The sequence below is a fragment of the Fundulus heteroclitus genome, chromosome 2 (genome assembly GCF_011125445.2).
Source record: "Fundulus heteroclitus isolate FHET01 chromosome 2, MU-UCD_Fhet_4.1, whole genome shotgun sequence".
NCBI lineage: Eukaryota > Metazoa > Chordata > Actinopteri > Cyprinodontiformes > Fundulidae > Fundulus > Fundulus heteroclitus.
The window spans coordinates 8426556-8447733 of record NC_046362.1 but is presented as its reverse complement, the minus strand read 5'-3'; the positions used below and the strand labels follow the sequence as shown (position 1 = coordinate 8447733).

Here is a 21178-nt window from a genome sequence, read left to right as displayed (position 1 = left end):
CTGCAGTCCTTTAACGGTGCTCTGAGGAGATGTGCCGTCTTACGTCCTGGAACATCCTGCTTACTGCAGGCGGCAGCAGGCAACTAAAAGATTTGTTTGAGCTTTAGTCGTTGTGGATATGGGCAGCTTCAGAAAGTGACCAGCTTTCATTTTCCGGCCATTTCCTGACTGATGAAGGTCACACATCTGCCCTACCAGAATGAGATTTTCTCCTGTTTTTCTCATTTTGAAGACAAAATGCTCCCCTATCATCACAGAACAACTAAAAGTTCCTAATAATTCTAAAAAACTCATACTACTACTACTACTACTACTTTTTATTATAATTATTATTATGAGTAGTAGTAGTACTAGTAGTAGTAGTAGTAGTAGTAGGAGTAATTTTAACTTAAGGGTACAGAAAAGCGAGGGTACCAGTGAGTAAGTAGTTGTTATTGTTTTTCAGATTGTGATTATACCACTTAAATATATATTTTTTTTATTTCAAAGCTTCATTCTAAATATCCATTAATATATTCAGGGCACTGTGTGTTTATAGTGTTGGTTTGCCAGTTCTCCCAGTGTAGGTGATGGCATTCATCTTCTGGCAAACCATCTAAACACCATAAAAAAAGAAAAAGCAACAACATGGACAGATTAAAAAATGTGGGCAAATAACTGGCCAGAAAAGTAAATTAATAAAAATAAAGCAAAGTATTTAAACTAAACCATGTTTGCCATGTTCATGTTCCTGTGTGGATTCTATTTTCTTCTTTACATAAATATTGGTAAAGAAAACAGCCTGAAACCACAGAACTGCAGACATATAAAAGCTGGTAACTTCATTGTTTTATGTCTTTCCCTGTGTGTTGAACGCTCTCTGTGTTGAGCTGTATTCTGCGGTTTATGTAACACTTTAATAGACCTGAGAATCTTCTGACTTCTTCTGTTTTGACTTTGAGCTCCTGAAATTCCCACAACTTTTTGTTTTCCTCCTTAACTTTAGATTGCTACAGGCTGCAGCTGTCCCTACAGATTTTTCTCTTCTTTGGCCACCACAGTGTCCAGTTGGTCAGCCATTACTCGTCGATTAGTCTGGATCTGTAAGTCTCTCAGGATCTAGGTCTTGCACTGAGAATGGCAGCACAGAACAGGTCCTCATCATGATTAGCAGAATCCAAGATCCTGAGGTGCAAAGTTGTTCCCGAGCACAAGAGGCCAGCATCAGAACCAAGTCACTGGAACGCAGAAGGAGACACGCCGCTGGTCTGGAGGATTACCGTTGTTGGGGCTTCTCAATCTCTGGTACTGCATGCCACTTAGGAACTTAACCTTCCACAATGGTTCTGTTGTTCAGGTTCTTCCCCTAGTAATTTATGACCAGAGAACATCTTTCTGACGTTCTCCAAGGACTGTTTTATTCTGGATGGCTCTGACTAGTTCTCTGGCTCTCTTTGCTGGATGTGCAACCTCAGGCTGCTGGACTTTGTGCAGAACCCTTTTTCCCTGGTGAGAAGGTTTCAACGGTTGCGGTCTCCTCCCTTCATACCAACAGGGCATCCGAAGACTGGCAGGGAGTATGTTGATGGCTTGGACTGTGTTCTTAACATTCAGCTGGCTCTTCCTCCCTGGAGGTAGCTGGTTTAGGCTTGCTTCCTTGTCACCTTTCCATGGTTGCTTTACGAACCCAATCCAAGGTTGCTCTCCTGAACATCTCCAGTGCTGCCCTCAGTTAGGTCAAGCCCTGCGGTGACATCACCTTGCCTCTCTTGGATGCCATTCAGCTGAATTTATTCAGTGGTTGGATTGATCGTGGAGTAAAGCAGCACAATGTTTTCTGGGCTGAGGAGGTGGAAGATAACAGATAATTGCTGTTTCGGGGTCAGTCAACATCTGATTAAGGAGAAGCCCTACACAGCACAGTAGCTGGGGCAGAGCAGTACCTTACACTGTTCTGATCTGTCTTGTAGTGTTTATTTTTACATTCCTAATGAGTTCCTAGTTGTCACGTTAGTTACATTTTTGTCTGTTTTGGTTTTGCCGTACTAACTACACCTGGTCTGGCATTTCCTTAGTTCAATTGTGTTTCTTTCTTGTAAAGGGCCTTTGACTCAGCTATTGCTGCCAGTAACTCTAATTTTCTTTCTCCATAGATGACATACCTGGTCCAGGGATATACCCTTAACACACTGTCTACACTGTCATTAGGATATTACATTTTAAGGCGGTAATTTGTAACCTGACAAAAAAAACGTAATAAAAAAGATGATCCCTTACACAATGTATTTTATTTTTTGTGGAAAAGTTACGCATACATTAGATGAAAACGCCTGGGAATAACTGCTAGTATTTTTAAATGACCTTTCCAATTGAAATCCCTGCTCAATTCTTTAGCATAGTTTGGTCAAAGTAATCATGAGCCACAGTGGAGAGTCTAAAGAACAATATGCTGCTCTGGAGCTGCAGGTTACAGACGTCTGCTCTGGGAAAAATACACTACCTCTGGGTTCTCAGTTATGCATTGCCAGTGAAAGTACTCCTACACCACTGCTGCTGCGCCTTTTCTGTCTCATTACTATCCTCTCAACTTTCAGTCGGTCAGAGCAGACAGCTACTCATACTGGACCTGGTTTTGCTGGATGTCTTTTTTTCCTGTTAAAAGGGAAACACTTCTTTACACTGTTACTGTATGCTTGCTCAGGAGGAGGGGTTACAGCAAAGACTATTATTCAGCTCGATCTGCTGAGTTTCCTCAGGTAAAACTTTTACCTACTGAGATTACATGATGAACCAAATTTGACTGCATTTCATGAAAATTACAATCGAACTGAACTGCATATGCAACTGAATCTGAATCTGTCGGTAGGACTGGACTGTACTGGCATGACTTGGAATGATCTGATTTTGTATTTCCATTTAACTAGATATGATAAAGATGGTTGTCTGGTAAAGCTCCTGGAGATTACATTAGTGTTGAATTAGCATAAAAATAAACCAAATATAATTAAACTGAACGTCCCCGTGGGGATTATTATTCCTCTATTTGTTGCTTAAAATGATCAGTTATGGATAATATGCAATGTTTTTTTTAAAAGATAATATTAGTTATGAAAAGAATAGAATAAAAATCTCCTTTTATTTTCCCTCTGTGGGGAAAATCCTAACCCTAATCCTAGTTCCAATAGCAAAGTGAAAAGTGAATGGTAGCATATGCAGATTCACAAATGGGTAAAAACAAACAAACAAAAAAATATATAAAAACAACAAATAAGAGTAGGTGACTGTACAGTAAGGGCAAATTTGCAACACAATAAAAACTGTTGGTAAATATACAATAATCAAGAAAATAAAGATGTGTGCAACTGAGTAGGGTGATTTCAAGAAATCTGCACGTGTATGTACAGTAAATTTATGCAGAAAAAACACCACATACTATTTCTTTATAAGATGGAAAGCATAAACTGTGCCAAAACTGCAGGGATGTAAACATATAATGAATTGGGAACAGTGATGGTTGTTAAATCTATTAGTTGCTTGGAAGAAGAGTCTGCCTCATCTGAATGCTGAACAGTGGAAGCTAAACAGTTAAATTTGCTGCTGCAACAGTATCATCCCAGCTAAAATTGATGTTTTTTAGGATCTCCATGAAAAAAATCCAAGCCTTTTTGTTGTTTGTGTGATATAAATAGAACTTCTGTTATTTGCTCTGATAACTCCCATATTGCCAGAACTACTCTGATATTTTGTTAGTGATTAACAATCCACAATTTCCCATTACTGACTTGAACCATTTAACAAAGAATGCTAAACCTGTCAGACTCTTGCAAAGCAGCTAGAAAAAAAAACGAAAAACAAACAAACAAAACAAAGACTTGCTGAAAACTAAGACTTGGTCCGCATGTCAGTTCTTTGACTCATGGTAGGCTGAATATACATACACATGCCACATCCTTAATTTTTTTTATTTGTGAAGCACTTTGAAAGCTGTGCATCCTTTTCCTTACATTATATAAGTACTACTTGATACTATACTGTTGATCTATCACATGAAAATTCCTTTGAAACACATTCCATAATGGGATTTCTATGTGGAAAGGTTGAAGCCGGTCGAATTACTTTTACTTGGCACTGAACTGAATTGTCTCATGCTCAGTTCATCGGTTTTTGTTATACCTATTTTTAGGGTCTCACACCGAGTTGGTGTTGTGTAATACCCAACGCCGCCGCACCAGTGGAGGCGATAGAGAGCCGTCTTTGACGTTTCTCAACCCCAAGGAAGTCCAAGGGCGGAAGTTACATCAAATGTTGACATGGAGTTTCACATGTAAACCAGCGAGATCCAAATTTCTAATCTACCGTTTTGGGATTTTGAAGGTAGGTGAGCGCTGATGGTTTTCGGGTTATTTGGTTATTTAGCTGCATTGTAGCTTCCAGGGCGGAGGGAGCTCTGAGTGTTAGCAGCTAGCGGCTAGCAGCTAGCCGCCTTCTGTAGCAACGCCGGAGAGAACTAGCCGACGTTAGCCGCTGCGTTTTTATATGTTCAGAACAAAAAAATATATAATTTTCCCAAATCAGTTCTGTAATAATAAGCAACTCTGCTAATTAAATTTTTTTATTTTTTTATTTTTACAAAAAAATGAAATTAAAAGTGGCATCCCTTTGAATGCAGGGTGAAGTACTTTCCAGGACCAAAAGCAATGAGTACACAGGTAACGAGTTCCTCTATTTAGCTTCATGTTGTGTGTGGAGATGGACGGGCAAAGGTTTACTTTCTTTTTGTGCTTTGATTGCAGTACAGCATCCTGTTCAAGCAGGAACATGGTGAGTAGCTTGGATCCCAAATACCACCTCCGTTCCTGCAGCTGCTGCCTGGCTCTGCAGGGCAGCAGCTGCAGGAAAAAACGCAGATCTATGCAGGGCAGGATCTGATTTTAGGGTGGACCACAGAGGCATGCCTGCACAGTGAAAGCCGATGCTGTGAAAAGGAAATAACCGTGTCACAGATACTGGATTATTATGCAATATTGTTGTTTTTTTTTGGGCTGTTTTACAAACTTTTTATTGAAGAGTACACGCTTGGAGATAGAGAGCGCAGTCCTGCTCTTTGCATCACTGTTTCCGAGTTTAAAAATGTTTCATTGTTTCAAATGAGAGTCCAAATTTGTCTTTTTTGACTGGATTTTCTGTTATACTGTCACACAAAGGCAAAGCACATGTCCTTGTATGGTTTTGTTGATGTGTTTGGAGAACTTAAATTATGTGTGCACCAGCGGCCATGTTTGTTTATTGTGACGAGGAAGCTTGGTTGGAGCTTAAATGTGTTTTGGTTTTTTTTTCCTCACCCTTGTTGCTCGTCAGCTCATGATGATGCCATCTGGACAGCAGCCTGGGGCAAAAGTGAAGCGGATGGCTCAGAAACCATCATCACCGGTTCTCTAGACGACATGGTCAAAGTCTGGAAATGGTGGGAATTTCGATCTCTTTCAGCATTGAAAGTTATAATTATCTTCCTTCCCTGCTTGCTCGCCTGCTTTCTCCTTAGACATTCCCTCCTGAATATGTGAAGGCCTTAGTTAACTATACAACAGTACAGAATGCAGGAATTTGGTTCAGTAATGGGTGTTTTTCCAAGGATTTGTTTATTCCACCTCCTCACATCTTATTGATATTCTTGGTAAAATATCAATTCAGTCGATTTAAAAGCGAGCTCCTTGATCTAAGATGTCCTGACCTCTCCCTGCCCCTGCAGGTCCGATGAGAAGCTGGAGCTGCAGTGGACTCTGGAGGGCCACCAGCTGGGCGTGGTCTCTGTAGACATCAGTCACAACGGCGCCATCGCGGCCTCCAGCTCCCTCGACGCACACATCCGTCTGTGGGACCTGGAAACAGGCAAACAGATCAAGTCCATGGACGCCGGACCTGGTAGGAGGGATTTAACAAGGAACTCAATGAGTTGAGAGGAGGAGTTTCTTTTTGTCTTACTTTTTTATTTCACTTGGACCCATAATGTAGTTCTTTTTAGAAAATGGACATATCTGCACAAAGACCTATCGTATTTGTGGCGTTTCAACTAGAGACATTTTCATTCCCTCCTCCTGTCCCTTTCTCTGGCTCTTTCAGTTGACGCGTGGACGGTTGCCTTCTCTCCAGACTCCAAGTACATCGCCACAGGAAGCCATCTTGGCAAAGTGAACATCTTCGGTGTGGAAAGTGGCAAGAAGGAATATTCCCTGGACACTCGAGGAAAATTCATCCTGAGTATAGCTTATGTGAGAATCGGCTGCTTGCTTTCTTTTCCTATCCAGTCTGAGTCTTTAATTACTGTTTAGATTCATTCACGCACGACTCAGTTTGGTTTGGCTCTTCTCTCACTCTGCCGCTGATTTGCTGTCATGTAGATTCATTCTGCTTTTGCTTTTTTTTCCCCCCACACTTACATGTTATAGATCATCAAGCAGATGTAGTCAACAGATAAAGAATGGAGTCAGCGTAGTTGGATCTGATCAGGAGGCTTTCTGGCCGCATGTCAGTTTCCACCCTGGACCTGTTGTCCAGACAAACTGACCTCCTGGTGGAGACACCAGGAGGTCCCCTCTGAATGGCCCAGAAGAGACAAAAAAATTAGGTTTTGGAGTGGTCTAGTCAAAGTCAGGACTTAAATATGATTGACGATGGCATGAACTTAATCAGGACGTTCTTGCTGGAACATCATTCAGCGGGGCTGAACAATTACGTTGCAAAGGGGGCAGAAAGGCTCCGGTGATGTTAAAGACCCCTCAGCGAGTTTTAGAAACGCCCAATGGCAGTTGGTGCCTCCAGAGGTGGCACATCTGGTTATGTTTGTTAAAATTAGTTTGGTGATCTGAAATGTTTCCTCACAGCTCTGCGATTTCAGCTTCATTTGACATTTGCTGTTGCCCCTCAGAGCCCTGACGGAAAGTATTTAGCCAGCGGAGCCATCGATGGGATCATCAACATCTTCGACATCGCCACTGGGAAGCTCCTCCACACGCTTGAAGGTCGGCCGAATCACAAATTTATACAGTAGAAGATGGTGATTGCTTTCAGGACTAAGCATCTTAAATGATTTTAGAAGCCAGCCAGATAAAACAGGGGGAGGAACACGTTTTAATAAACGGACTCCTGGTAGGATTTCCCCTTCATTTGCAGCACATCAGGCTGGAATTAAGCAGATTATATATTGGAGATCTCAAAAAAAAAAGGAAAGAGAAACCCCAAGACATTTTCTTTTAGTTTTTTACTGTGTTTAATTCTGGAGATAAACACGCAGCTGTTTAGTTTAGATCACGATCCAACTGTTGATGCACATTTGGAAACTCTCCCAGGTTCTTCTCGTCTCTCAGGGTTCCTGTGCACTCTGGAAAAGTATGAAATTTGAGTTAAATATTTCCCAGGCCTAGAGAAGCATGAAAAAAAATAACTGGAAAGGAAAGAATATTTGACTTTCCAGATTGTAGTCCCTATCCTAGGGTCTGTTGGTGTCATCCCGTCCTTCCTTTCCAGCATCCGTTCATCCTGTTGGTCAAACAGCCATAAGGTTTATCTTCCCTCTCGCCTCATCTTGGTCTGCTCCTTTAAATCTGAAACTTTGACATGAAAAATAAAATCTGTGGAGCACGTATCGTCTAATCGTTTGAGTGCGCTGATACATTCATGTCTAGATGCACTGCACATAGAGTCAAACCACTGTAGAGATACGTGGCATAAATTCCTGTTAAACATTAGGGATACTTTAAAAGTTGGCTAAAAATGACAGAGAGCTATAGAAATGTGGCTCTAAATTAATCTGGAAGATGTGTTGGTACCCCGTTGTTTGTCCAAACATCACGTCACGGGGTTCCTACGCAGTCTTGAATCGTCTGGAAAAGTATGAAAATTTTATTTTGCTGTTCTAGGTCCAAAAAAGTAATTGAGTATGGAAAAATTTTGGATTTTCTCAAACTTTATTTCCTGTCTTCCCTTTTCTAAAGGAAACATCTAATAGTGCTTAATGAATGCAGTGATTTTTACATTATGTAATATTTAAACGGCATTCTTTGATTTGACACTTGATCCGCATTTTAGTTTTTGATTCATTCAAAAATCAAAAAGAGACGGGTTTTTTTACTGGCCTTGCAGCCTTTAAGCTGAGTTTGGTTAAATCGCCAAACACATTAAAAATTAAATATTTTTAGAAATTTTTACTAATGAAATAAAAGGTAGAAATGTTATTGAAGCAAAATAGTTGCTTACAGAAGTAGCATTTGATAAAAAAAAGTACTCTAACCCTAAATTGGTAATTACAAGAGTTACAGATGTTAAAATAAAGCTCATCTAATTTGATCCAGATGCTGGAAAACAAATGACGCTATGAAACGCTGCGATAATCGGATGCTAGTTTCAGCTCTGTGGTCTTTCCTGACTGCAGTTCAAGGTCTTTTACTCTGTTTTTTTGTACAAAAATGTCCAAAACGCTATTAAAAAAAAGCCAACTGGAAGAACTATCTAGAAATTTTAGACATTTTGAGATGAAAAGTGTGCAGGAATCCTGACTGGAATGACACATTTAGACTAAACTGTCCAGACCAAATCCGCTGCAGGTTTCAGGACTTAGATAATCAGCCAAGCTTAATGAAAACTGTGGCGTTTGATGTCCAAAACCAGCTGAGAAGGTTGTGGTGGGTCCGCAGGTCACGCCATGCCCATCCGCTCCCTCACCTTCTCCCCGGACTCCCAGCTGCTGGTCACGGCCTCCGACGACGGGTACATCAAAATATACGACGTGTAAGTTCCCTAATCACCCGTTTCCGTGACGTCCGGTCCGTCGCTTCGGTTTATAGCAGCTTGGTGCGTCGGCGTTTTAATACATTAAAGATTAAAGCGTTTGCTGTATGTGTTTCACAGACAACACGCCAACCTTGCCGGCACGCTGAGCGGTCACGCATCCTGGGTCCTCAACGTGGCCTTCTCCCCGGATCACACCCACTTCGTCTCCAGGTGGGACAGCAGCTCTTCCTCTGCCCCCCCGTCCTAAAAGCCACCCTCCCACAGTTAAACACGTGATAACTGGATGTTTGCTATGATGAGATGTTGGCCAGCCAAGATAAACAGACTGAGATCAGCTGTAATAAAATGTTAAACCTTCTCCATTCTGCCGCCCGCAGCTCGTCTGACAAGAGCGTGAAAGTCTGGGACGCCAGCTCCAGGGCTTGCATCAACACTTTCTTCGACCATCAAGACCAGGTGACAAACGTGACTCTCTTCTAGTTTTTTTTTTTGTTTTTGTTTAATTCACATTCAGAGTGGAAAATCCGCTCGACGGCAGATCTTTGAGATTTCCTGTAACCACAGTGGTGGCGGATCGCTTTGGATTCATTTCTGATGCACATAAGTCAAATTCAGGGCAACCAATCGCCACCAGAGGTTCGCCTGCTCTGGGGAAGTCTCTGAGAACCCAAGTTAACAAACATTGTGAAGGTTGAAGAACGCGCATTCAAACAGGCGACAGAAGGGAGAGGTTAAGGCAGGGCTCACCAACATGGTGCCCACAGGACCATATGTGGTGCCCTCAATCAAGCCTGTTCAAAAAAAAATAGCAAAACCTTCCAGTGAGCTACATTTAAAATGCTTTTTTTTTTCAGTTTCTCTTCCTTTTTAACCTTCCTTTTATTTACATAGATTTAAAAGCATTAAAACATGTTTCTATGACAAGGTGAGCTCTCACTCGTTAGTTTAAAGGTCCGTACAGGTAGTCCTTCGTATAAAACAGCCTGCACTGCAAAAATAGACCTAAAAATAAGAAATTTTGTCTTGAAATTAAAGTATTTTTCCTTGATTTGAGCAGGTAAATAGGACTATTTGCCAATGGAATAAGATTTTTTCACTTAAAATAGGAACAATTCATTTTTATCGTCTTATTTCAAGTGCAGTTTATCTAATTATCTTATTATAGGGGTAAAAATACTCATTCCATTGGCAAATAGTCTTATTTACCTGCTCAAATCAAGGGCAAATACATTCATTTCAAGAAAATTTTACTTATTTTTAGTTCTCTTTTTGCAGTGTGAATGAAGTAGCTCTGTTTCTAAAAGGTTGGTGATCCCTGGGCTAAGGAACAATGTGTATGCATGTGGGAATATCTTTATCAGCCACATCGAGGAAGAGGCCGACTCTGATGTAGGAGCCGAAGGAAGGCCCAGCGTTGATCAGACGTCAGGCTGCAGACGCATTCTGCTGTGCTCGTTGTTTTCCTGCCGCAAAACCAGAAAATCTGCAGGGACAGTTTGCTGCCAGTTAGCTGCTTCGCTTTGTTCTTCTGCTTGTGGAGCTTTTTGTTTCCACCCTTTGATCCATTGGCAGCGTTTAGGATGTTATCGGTTAAATGACTTCAGAAGAAAGGCCTGGTGTAGCATCCATGAGCCAAAATGTTGATCTTACTGGAGGTACTGCTGACTTGGTATGACGCTGACACATTTCCTCTGTCCTCTCTGCTCCCGCTGACTCTAGGTGTGGTGCGTGAAATACAACAGCAACGGCTCAAAGATCGTGTCGGCCGGCGACGACCGCGCCATCCACATCTACGACTGCCCGTTGTAGCGGAGAGCAGTCAGCTGCGTGGGGGGAGGGGTATTAAACGTCTTAGATTGTGTCAAATAAAAGATTTTTTTTGGTACATTTGCTTCTGTTGTATTATTTATTAGTCAGTGATTTACGCCATTTACAGAAATTAAGATGGCCTGAAATATTTCATCTTAGAATGGAATTAAAGGGTGACTTCAGAAATGTGGATTTTTGCTTTTCTCATTTTCCAGGAGCGGATAAGTTTGGAAAAAAGAAAATGTACGGCATGGAAAAGACTTGATTTCCCTTTTAGGTTTTCTAAAGGATAATAGTCTTAATAATATTTAATAAATGCCATGGCTTTCTCACTGATTCATGAAGTTTCCAAGTCACACCTTGATTTCAGCATTTTACCCATCAGTTTATTGGGTTTTGGCCCAAAAATGCTAAAATCATTAAAAGGGTTAATTCTAGGAAGTTAAATGTTCCTAACTTCAAACTGTGCTTTAAAGAAAATACATTTAGTCAAATATACTCCCTTATTTGACAAGTTTTAGACTCATAGATTTTGTCATTTGTGAGAGTGGTTGCCTAGTGGTTGGAGCATTGTGTTTGTGTCCCAGAGGTTGTTGGTTCAACTCCCACACACTGCCCTGAGCAAGACCCTTAACCTCAGATTGCTCCCTGGGGGCCGCACAATGGCAGCCCACTGCTCCCTAAGGGGATGGGTTAAAATGCAGAGAGCAGATTTCATTAGAATGTATGTTTAAATGACAATGAAGATGATTATTATACGTAGAGCTGATCAAAGAAAGCTCAGAAGCCATCGCAGTATGAATAGCTCTCTAAATTTGAAATATTACACTCACAGTAATAGAGAGTTGAGGATAAAAGCTTGGAGATACACTAACATACAAATTAATGGAACGCTGAGTGGAAGGAAAAACTAGTCTTAACATGGTTCACAAGTAAGATGGTGGACTGTGGACTGTGTTTCATGATCATAGGCATGAATAAATTATGGGTTGAATTTATATAGTGCTTTAGCTTGGTAAGATACCTTTGAGCAATATCTGGTTAAGGGTGTCTTAATAAAAGAAAGCTGGCCGATGTAACCCATGTTCCTGTTAGGTCTTTGTGCTGTGACTCTTTAAGCTCCAGCCTACTGGAAATCTCACCCAAACTCCTAAATGCCCGCTGCTTCACCATTCTCTCTCTCACAATCCCCAATTTTCTTCTTCCACTCAACTTTCCATCAATATGCTTGGATACATAACTGTCTGATGGACGGCTGTCAAGTAAAGCAGTCTAAAACATCACTGCTTAGCCAATTACTGTGTTGCATTTAAAATATTCTCATTACCTGAGGAATTAATTTTGATCATAATCAGCTAAACTAAATGCTTAAAATAAACACTGAGCATAATCAATAGTCTGAATCAAACTGCTCAAATAACTTTTGATATTATAATTTATCAAGATGCACCATGTGGTTTCAGCTGTTAGATGAATCCCTCTAGTGGATTAACAGATGTACTGCATCCCCAGCTCTTCCACAAAAAAACAGATAATGATAATAAAACAATTACTGATGAGAGCAGATATCAGTTTAAAACGCTGCGTTTATTTATTTTAATCCAACTGGTACTCTATACATTTAATACAATGTCAACACATTCATTTAATGTGTTATGGATCACAGAAATATCAAAAGACTCGTATTCACTGAAACACTGTACTTGACCTGAACAGAGATGAAGCACAACGTCGGCTCTGAGCTGGCAGTGAGGCTGAAGCCGCCAGCAGAGACTGACTGACGTACCAAACATAAGAGTCAACTCTGAAGGCGGCGTAGGAAACCAGGCTGCGTGTTGCTGCCATCCTCATCTGAAGGGTGTCCCCCATGAAACCACGAGGAGTCACAGTCCTCAGGATGATCAGATTTCTCACCGGGAGTCGTGCTCCATAGGAAAACCACCGTGTTCAGTCCCATACTGTTTAGGGCCTAGGTAGAAATGTGTGAAATCAGGCTGAGGGACCCTGGCTACCATTGAACTGGTAATGTGGTTAACTCTCCCTCATAGTGAACACTTCAACAGCAGCGATGCACGACATTACCAGCGCTCTACAAGGCATTAATAGATAGAAATATACGCGTTAAACGTGTAACAGAGGCGCCCCTATAAAAAGAGGCAACCTGCTAAAATAATCAGAAGTAAAAAGATTTGCTGCAGACGTCCATCCGTTGGGTCATCAGGGCAGCGGCAGCATGAGGGAACCCAGACATGCCTCTCCTTCATCGTCCTGGGGGATCCACAGGTGTTCCAGAGTTCAGGGTCTGTACCAGGTCCCTTTCTGTTGGTCATGCTGGGAAAATCTAACCGAGACACATAGAGGGGAACCTGACTGGATGGCTGAACTAGACAGGAGGAGCCTGACTCCAGCCACCCTCAGGATGAGGCCCACTTCAGCCGCTTGTTTGCCGCTCTCCGCCGTGTTGCCCTGAATCGGCCCTTTGCTTCCTTCGCCACACCAGGCTGGAGTAGTGGCAGCGAGACGAGGCTGGATTCTGTCCTCTACGCCGCCGCTGCCACTGACAGACACTCCAATCCCTGCTTGAGACAGAAACTGAGGCTCGGTCTGGAAGGAGGAATCCACCCGTTTCCTTAGACTGACAGGACTGGACTCTAATCAAACACTTAAAGGTCTCGGGTTGAAGAAGCCAACAGAACCACATGGTCTGCAGAAAGGAAAGATGAGACCCTGAGGTTCTGAAACCCGGCACCCTCCTGCCCACGACACGGTTAGGGTCCCATCCACGCTCGCTACAAACTGGACTTTTTTTGCCAAGTTTTGAAGAAACACGTTTAGCTTTGGACTGCATAGCGCTGATAAGCATCCCTGGCACACCCCAAAATAAACCCATGTGGACTGGAGAGCCGGGGGGCTGAGGATTATCTGTACAGTGAAGCAGAATGAAAGCAACGTCTTTTTCAGCACACAAAGTTACGGACCGGTCCAAACATTTGTCTCGATTAAAACTCAGATTTTTCCTCCCCTCTCTGTTCTGTCCAGACCTAGCTGGGTGATACAGTGAGACGGCACCATGAACTAGAAGCCAGTACCTGCTACACATTTCAATGGGGATCATTCACAAATAGTACAGCAAATCACAGGACAGCGAGAACCGTTGGGTCCGGCAGTCTGCCTAACAGGCGGAAACGCTTCTCGCTTGTTTCATCACGGACCACGGCAACAGATCAGACAGTAAAAAGGAAAAAAAATAAACAGGCTTCAGCACCTTCCAGTTGCTTCCTCTTATGTCTGGGGATGATTTCTCTTCGGGCTCACATTTAAAAAGAACAGAGCTAAACAGCACAGGACAGATCTGGGTCACCGCCTGCTGAAAGGCTGCTCTGGCCCCGCCCACTCCCCCCCCCCCCCCCCCCCCCCCGCCGGGCCTCGCTGTCTTTCACCAGTGTCTGGTCTCAATCAGATCGTCGCGCAGGCTCAGCCTCTTCAGCGTCTCGTATCCGACCACGATGACCACCGAGGTGGGCGTGGAGGAGATGATGCGGGCCGACAGCCCCTTGGTCATCATCCAGATGCCCTCCTCCGCCAGCAGCTGCTTGAAGGTCTCTATGACGGACGACCGGCCCTCCACCTTGGAGACAGATGACGTACCATTAGCCTAAAGCAGCTGATAAATGGCTGGGAGGAAAAAGAAACTGTGTTTTCAGTGCAGAGGATTACAATCTTTCTTTTGCACGTTCCTGTCATATATAAACCATCAGTGCATATTATTTTAGCAGCAGATCAACATGCAGCTTTGGCAGTTTTTTTTTTTTAAATTAACTCAAATGCAGTTTTGCTAAAGCAGAGAAGATGGATCTGTTTTTAAAGTCGATCCTGATTCTTTTAGATCTGTCCAGATTGCAGAAATGATTTCTATTCTCTAAATGCCAGAATGATGAGAATATTGTCAGAGATCAGATATAGACTATCGATGTTGGATCCCATGCAGCAAAAAGTTGTTCTAGGAGGGGGAAAAGCAGATCAAGGGAAACGCTTCCAGATGTAAGGCTGTGCTATTTTGCGTTTTCTTAGATTTTCCTTGCATTCATCTTTTTGTCTAACATAAACAAGTGGAAGCATTTGATTGTGTACCTATAAGCACGGTGACACGTGGAGGCTGGTGTTATAGCTACGTTTACATGGACAAAAGTAATCAGGATAAAGATGTGTCATGTAATTAAGTCGGTCGATATATTGTGATCAGATTAAGCTCAGTCTGAATGAAAATGTAATCTGAATGAGGTGATGGTTTATGCCGACTGATCATCTGATCAACATAGTGAAAATATGTCGGATACAACCTTTATTATTATTATTCAGTAACGTTACAACCCTAATTAGAAGCTGGAGCAAGGAAGACAAACTCGTATAACACTGCTTTGTTTACTAGTTTTTGTTGTTAAACGGTACAATCCGATTCTTTTTAGTTTTTTAATCCGAATACATTTCAATCCGTTGGTGAAATTTTGTGCGTGTCAACACAGCCAATGTCTGCCTCTCCATGCATGGAGCTGTTGCTCCATGCATGGAGAGCGCGCTCCTTCACCAACACACTGCTGCATCCTAGGTGCACAAAGGAGCGGGATCACAGATGCTTCCTCCCAGCAGCAGCCATTAGACTTTATAACCATCACTGCTCCCAAAAAACTCAACAAGTGCTAACATCCTGGCAGTTTTTGCAAATTTTTTTGTATAAAAAGTCAGTTTTTTTATGCATAAAAATAAACACAGTTTAATCAAAATAAATTTTCTATTCTTTTCTACTTATTTCATCTTATGACGTGCAAGTGATTTTGGTTCTTAAAGTTCACCCTCCATATTGAAATGAAATGACCAGAAGAAAACGGAGATGGTTAACGTCCTTGGAAGGGAAAAGAATGTTGGCACACCGGTCTGGTGGATCCTGAGGCCTCCTCTGGTAATCGGCACGATTCCCTGTGGATTCTATGATCATGAGGATGTGAACTTCTAGCATCTTCAGTTCTGTTCCTGGGGTGAACTTACTTGGGCGGGCTGACGTTGCCGCTTTGCCAGTTGTTTTGAACCTTGTAAACCGTTCTCCATGCAGTGGAACAGCTGATTAAACACTGGACCGGGACCCTACCAGACTCATAAGCTCTCTGGGTCCCACCTTGGTGTCCAGTTTCACTTCAACCAGAACCAGAAACTAAAAGCCTGAAATCTAGACAATGAAAACTGCTTCAAGATGCTGAACAACGATGTCCTCATCAAGTGTACCTGGTAATACAAGACGTGATGTTTTAGCCCCTTTAAGTGGGAATAATTCCAGGGATGTCCTGATTTATTCCTCATAATAAAATGTTAATACAAAAATGATTAAAATGTGCCCTTTTCTGGATTTTCCTTATATTACTTGAATTTCTCAGTATTGTTAAATTGATAAAAAAAAGAAAAAAAAAAAAAACAGGGCTGTACTCCATGTCAGTCTGAGGATTGGACACGTTTGGTGCTTACCTGCACTCTGGCACGAATAACGTCCATGGGGTTTGTGATGGTGGAGGCGGTCGCTGCCGCCATTGGTCCGGCCACAGCTTGCAGAATCAGGTGGGGACACCCACTTGGTGCCATTAAAGACAATTTTTCTAGGAACGCAAACAATATTAGAGTAAGGCCAAACCACAGAATTTTAAAGAGCTAATCTTCAGTTCTGAAATGTATTTTTTGTGCTTTTAGTTCTGCTGGGTCAGCATATATAACAATAAAAGAGTGCTGACAAAACAAATGGAGCCATAGTGTTTACTTACCTGAGTAAAAGTGATAAAAAGGCCACCAGAGGGCGCTGTTGGGGATGTACGTGAGCAGCGACGCCACGTAGCCCCTGTAAAACCCCCTGAACCCGTCGACTGCAAATATCTGCACGGTGATTTCCCGCGATTGGCCGAAGTTGGGTTTGTGTTTGGCCGTGGAGAGCATGACCTTGGGCTTGACCTTGAAGCGCGTCAGGTGTTCCCCCTGGCCCTGCATCATCAGGTGCTGGGACACTATGTCGATGGGCACGGTGATGGTCTGAGCCACCAGCGACGCCGCGCCCCCCGCCACCACCGACTTGACGGTGTTACTCGGCGAGTAGTGGGACACGTACTTGCGCACCAGCTCGTAGGTGGTGATGTACGCCTGTCCGGACGCCAGCGTCAGCGTGTTGACCATGAAGCCCCGGTAGAGGCCGCGCACGCCTTCCGTCCGCAGGATCTTGAAGAAGGCGTCGAAGGTGCCCGTGTACAACGCCTTCCCTTTCTGCACCTGCAGCAGGGTCCGGATCAGGCTGGCCGGGTAGACGGTGGCCCGGGTGGTCAGCGTCATGAACACCCCCAGGGAGTAGAACTTCCTCTTGTCCAGGTCCTCCCATTCGATAATCTGGATGGCGCCTTTCTGCTGCATGGTGCCGGTCGGGGGCCCTAAAGCCACAGCTTGGCGCTCCTAAATCCCGCCGCTTCCGTCATACCTGCAAGAGCCAGAAGGAACACGTTACTGACGGAACCGCAGGACACCGGGCCATCTGCTGGACAGGCTAACAAGAACCAAAGATCCAGATCCAATGCTTTCATTTTCCCGCTCACTGGCTTCCTCTCTGTGGTGCGTTTGTTTCCCAGTGACGCTTCAGACTGAATAAGGTCCCTTCGCCCCGTCTTACAGAAAGCCTGCTCTGTCCACAGAATCTACCACCTGAGCTGGGGATCTCTGCAGCTCCTCCAGAGTTACCACGAGCCCCCTGGCTTCTTCTCCTGTCACTGCTCTCCTTCCCGGACAGGTTTGCAGGTGTCAGGTTGAACAGTGTTCTGGAATCTAGAGGGCGGTCAAAGCTGGGAACATCGTTTTATAACCCAAAGCTTGTTTTAAAACTACTTTACCAACTTTATTCCTGATGCATCAATCAGGTGTTTCTGTTTTTTTCTTCAAAATTCTGAGGCCTTGAAAGAATGGATGGATAATGAGCTCAAACAGGGGGCCTGCTTATTGACTGCGTGACTTTAGGAGCAACTGGTTTCCATAGAGATTTATTTAGGAGGAACCAGCAGAAAGAAAACCTGCTTGATTGGCCAACACTACATGCACAAACAAGGTCTCTGCTTTCAAGCATTCTCTGCACGCAGATATCGACTATTTAAAAGGACAAAAGGAACAGTATGTACTTGTTTGCGTATGTACAGCCTGTATATCTGTTTTTATTAAATAAAGAGTGGAGAAAAATCAGGGCAGGTTGTGATAGTGCTTATCTTGTTTCACAGCAGCGTGGTTGACTAATCAGGCAGTGATGTATTCATCAGTCGGACGGCCAAAGGGGAAGAAACGGCCAGCCTGCTGCAGCGTGTGCGCAGCATGTGTGGGGTCTGTACAGATGTTAGCGGCTGTTCACCTGAAGCCAGACCTGGGCAGGTCCGGGGAGGAGGGGAGGTCGGATCTCTGACTTTGACTTGTTGAAAATAAAAATAAATAAATAAAAAAAGTATGAAACCCCAGCCATATCTTCCTTTCAGGTCACGAGTGTGTGCTACTTTGTGTTGATCCACTGAAATGTGGTTGTGACGTCACCAAAGGTGGTGAAAACGTTTAGTACTTTAGTGAGGCTCGGTAAAAACAAGACAATCCTCTGTGGCTCGGCCTACCACGCTGTCAGCACGGTTCGGTTTCGCAACTCAAACAAAGCTACATTACTGACGTCACTGGTCTAAAGTATCACTGACACGGTCACGCGCAGCTACGTGCTGCTGAAAGGGAACTAAACAGAGGAGTAGAGCGGTCCTGCCACGCGCTTTACAAACCCGGAACTGACATGTGTTATGAAACAAGGGGTGGTTGTTAGGTCCAGTTGGGTCCAGCGGAAGTGTGCTGGCACTGACTCGGTTTCTGACGGAATGGGTGTAAAACAATAACAAAAAAAAAATCACTCAGGCAAGAGGGGCCACCAAAAATTTTGTGCCTCATGACAACAAATCTAAATCATCCTAAAAGCTCATATATTTCTAAATATTTTCTTTTCTGGGTCCCCTGTCAGTCAATTGTCTTTGGAAATGTCCTAACTCCCCGCATACGGCTGGTCCACCTTCGTCCACTCAGGTACTTAACGCGATGTTGTTGGAGAGGACGGAGGCACGTGAGCGCCACGGCGTGTTGTTCTCTCGCGCTGCGTTAGCAACAACAACAAACTGACGGAGGACTTTCCCCGTCGAAGGGGTGCTAATGAAAGCCGCCCAAACACACTGACCGGACGTACCCGAAGACACACGAAGCTCACCGTCCCCGGCCACTGTCGTTAGAGCAGCGCAGTTGTTTGTTTACACTGGGACGGCCTGTTCTGCTGCTGCAACACGATGGTGGGTCGTGTCTTTCGTCCATTACTGCTCTGAACAAACACGGCCTTCTTCTTCGTCCTCTTTGGTGGACTGCGTCCATGTGTTGCACTACCGCCTCCTTGAGACGGACCCCGAGCCTGCAGTTCAGATTCTTCTTCTGGGGTTTTATTGAAAACGTTTGGTTAGCATTACCGTTACCTACTGATGTAGCTAGTGTGACTCAAAATATCAGTATTATTTTAAACATGTATCATCACATTTTGTCAATCAACTTTGTTTTCCTGAAATACCTAATTAAAATTTGAATGCTTTTAATTTCTGAATCTCATTGGAGTATTTTTATTACATTAAATGTTTTCTTTCTAAATTCCTCAAAATTAATCTTCTCTTCGTCGCATATCTCCCACAAACTAAAATAATATGTTCGATTGTTTAATTTTCTCCACAATACTGACAGTTTCCTGTATTATGTTTTTTTTTATTCTAAACAATGAGCTGTTAAGTCCAGTATGTCTAATAATCTTGCCAATTATTTCTCTTCTCTTCATTTTGTCCTTCCTGCTCTCATCTCTCCAACTCTCTTTTCTCCATCATCATCTTTTGTTATCTTTTTCTTTAACCTTTGTTTAATACTTTTTGCTTCTGATTTGCTTGTAGTTACTGCAACGTTGATCAGTCCTGTTGCCTTTTTTGCTTTCATATCCTGCAGTTTCAATTCTTAGTGAATGGTTCAAATACCTCTTCACCCACCTTCCTCTTCTCTGCGCCTCAGGATCGCTGTTGCTGATGGATTTCCCTGCTTGTTTAGCTTTCTTCTGAACATAATTATAACCTCTCCCTCTCAGACCTCCCACATCTGATCAATACTTTTCTTAAGTTTTATCCTCGTGACAAAAACTACAGTAACCTGTGTGGTGCACCCCACTTAAATGTAAAGATTTGTTCAACTTTGTGCCCAATTCCTAAGATGCTAAAAACCACCTGTTATCTCCTGCCCAACTTTTCTTGAACCCCAAACACCTCCCCTTATCTGATGTGCTCTAATGTCACAGACCACCCTTTAATCTTCCTTTCCCCTCTGTTTCCCCATCGCTCACCGCTCTAGGGTTAACCTGGTAGATTTTATGCCTAGATCATGATGCGCTGCAACAACCCCCGATTCAGTAGCGATGAGCTAGAGTAACAATAGGCTGTTTATCAAGACATATGGAAATAGTTCCCTACTCTAAAATACAAAGAAGGTTCATTCACATTCAATCACAGTACAATTAATACAAGGGTGTTTTAGAAGACAATTAGGTAGGTAGGTAGGTAGGTAGGTAGGTAGGTAGATAGATAGATAGATAGATAGATAGATAGATAGATAGATAGATAGATAGATAGATAGACAGACAGACAGACAGACAGACAGACAGACAGACAGACAGACAGACAGACAGACAGACAGACAGATAGATAGATAGATAGATAGATAGATAGATAGATAGATAGATAAATAGATAGATAGATAGATAGATAGATAGATAGATAGATAGATAGATAGATAGATAGATAGATAGATAGATAGATAGATAGATAGATAGATAGATAGATAGGATCAAAAATGTAAAATATAGCACATAATCACAATGTGGCAAGGAGCACTCCAGATGTTCCCACTTGTGATAAATGAAAACCCAATGGGTCATATGATAGAGAGAAGCTAAGCAACAAAACTAGATAAAGTGTTTACTTAAATGCATTATTGGTTAAATAATAAAGAAAACATAACTAGTTCATTTCACAGGTAGCCTAAACGTTCTACAAACATGTCAGGGGTGCTTTTAAAGCAGTAGAAGTGACATGAAATGACAACACTTATTTTAATGTCACGGTGCTATGTGTGATCTCTTAAAGAATTTTTTATCACTCTGATGGAAAAAATTATTTGGATCTCATATTTACGACTGACACACAATTATTGAACAGTATGTCATAATTCTGAATTATTAGTATGACAGCTATGATTACCTCTCTATAACAATTATGATATAATTAAATTCAATTTTCAATTTTATTTATATAGCGCCAATTCACAACATGTCATTTCATATCACTTCACAAAGTCAAATTCAATCAAATCATACAAATTGGTAAAAAAAAAAAAATTACTATCTAAGGATTATAGAAGTCTTGACAAGCAGCATTCACGCCTCCTGAAAGAACGTAGAGCCACAGGGACAGTCATCTGCATTGTCCATGGCTTTGCAGCA

General features: G+C 42.6%; 2 protein-coding genes across 3 annotated transcripts; one reads left to right on the top strand and one right to left on the bottom strand.

Annotated features, from left to right (window-relative positions):
* Positions 1-4221: 4221 nt before the first annotated feature.
* On the top strand, positions 4222-10651 carry wdr61 (WD repeat domain 61). The gene is made up of 11 exons (XM_012862528.3): positions 4222-4353; positions 4649-4688; positions 4773-4800; positions 5338-5443; positions 5729-5901; positions 6100-6248; positions 6905-6998; positions 8670-8763; positions 8884-8976; positions 9144-9222; positions 10486-10651. Exons 2-11 carry the CDS (start codon positions 4677-4679, stop codon positions 10573-10575), a joined length of 918 nt encoding a protein of 305 aa, XP_012717982.1. The 5' UTR covers positions 4222-4353; positions 4649-4676; the 3' UTR covers positions 10576-10651.
* Positions 10652-12143: 1492 nt separating this feature from the next.
* slc25a44a (solute carrier family 25 member 44a) lies at positions 12144-19010 on the bottom strand. 2 transcript variants are annotated; one of them, XM_012862508.3, is made up of 4 exons: positions 18848-19010; positions 16380-17077; positions 16090-16217; positions 12144-14203 (listed from the first exon to the last, which is right to left on the bottom strand). In XM_012862508.3, the coding sequence occupies exons 2-4, from the start codon at positions 17011-17013 to the stop codon at positions 14012-14014; spliced, it is 954 nt and encodes a 317-aa protein (XP_012717962.2). In that variant the 5' UTR covers positions 17014-17077; positions 18848-19010; the 3' UTR covers positions 12144-14011. The 2 variants fall into 2 exon arrangements, with proteins under 2 accessions (XP_012717962.2, XP_021172042.2); XM_021316367.2 differs by having other exon boundaries at positions 14012-14203; positions 18869-19010.
* Positions 19011-21178: the final 2168 nt, after the last annotated feature.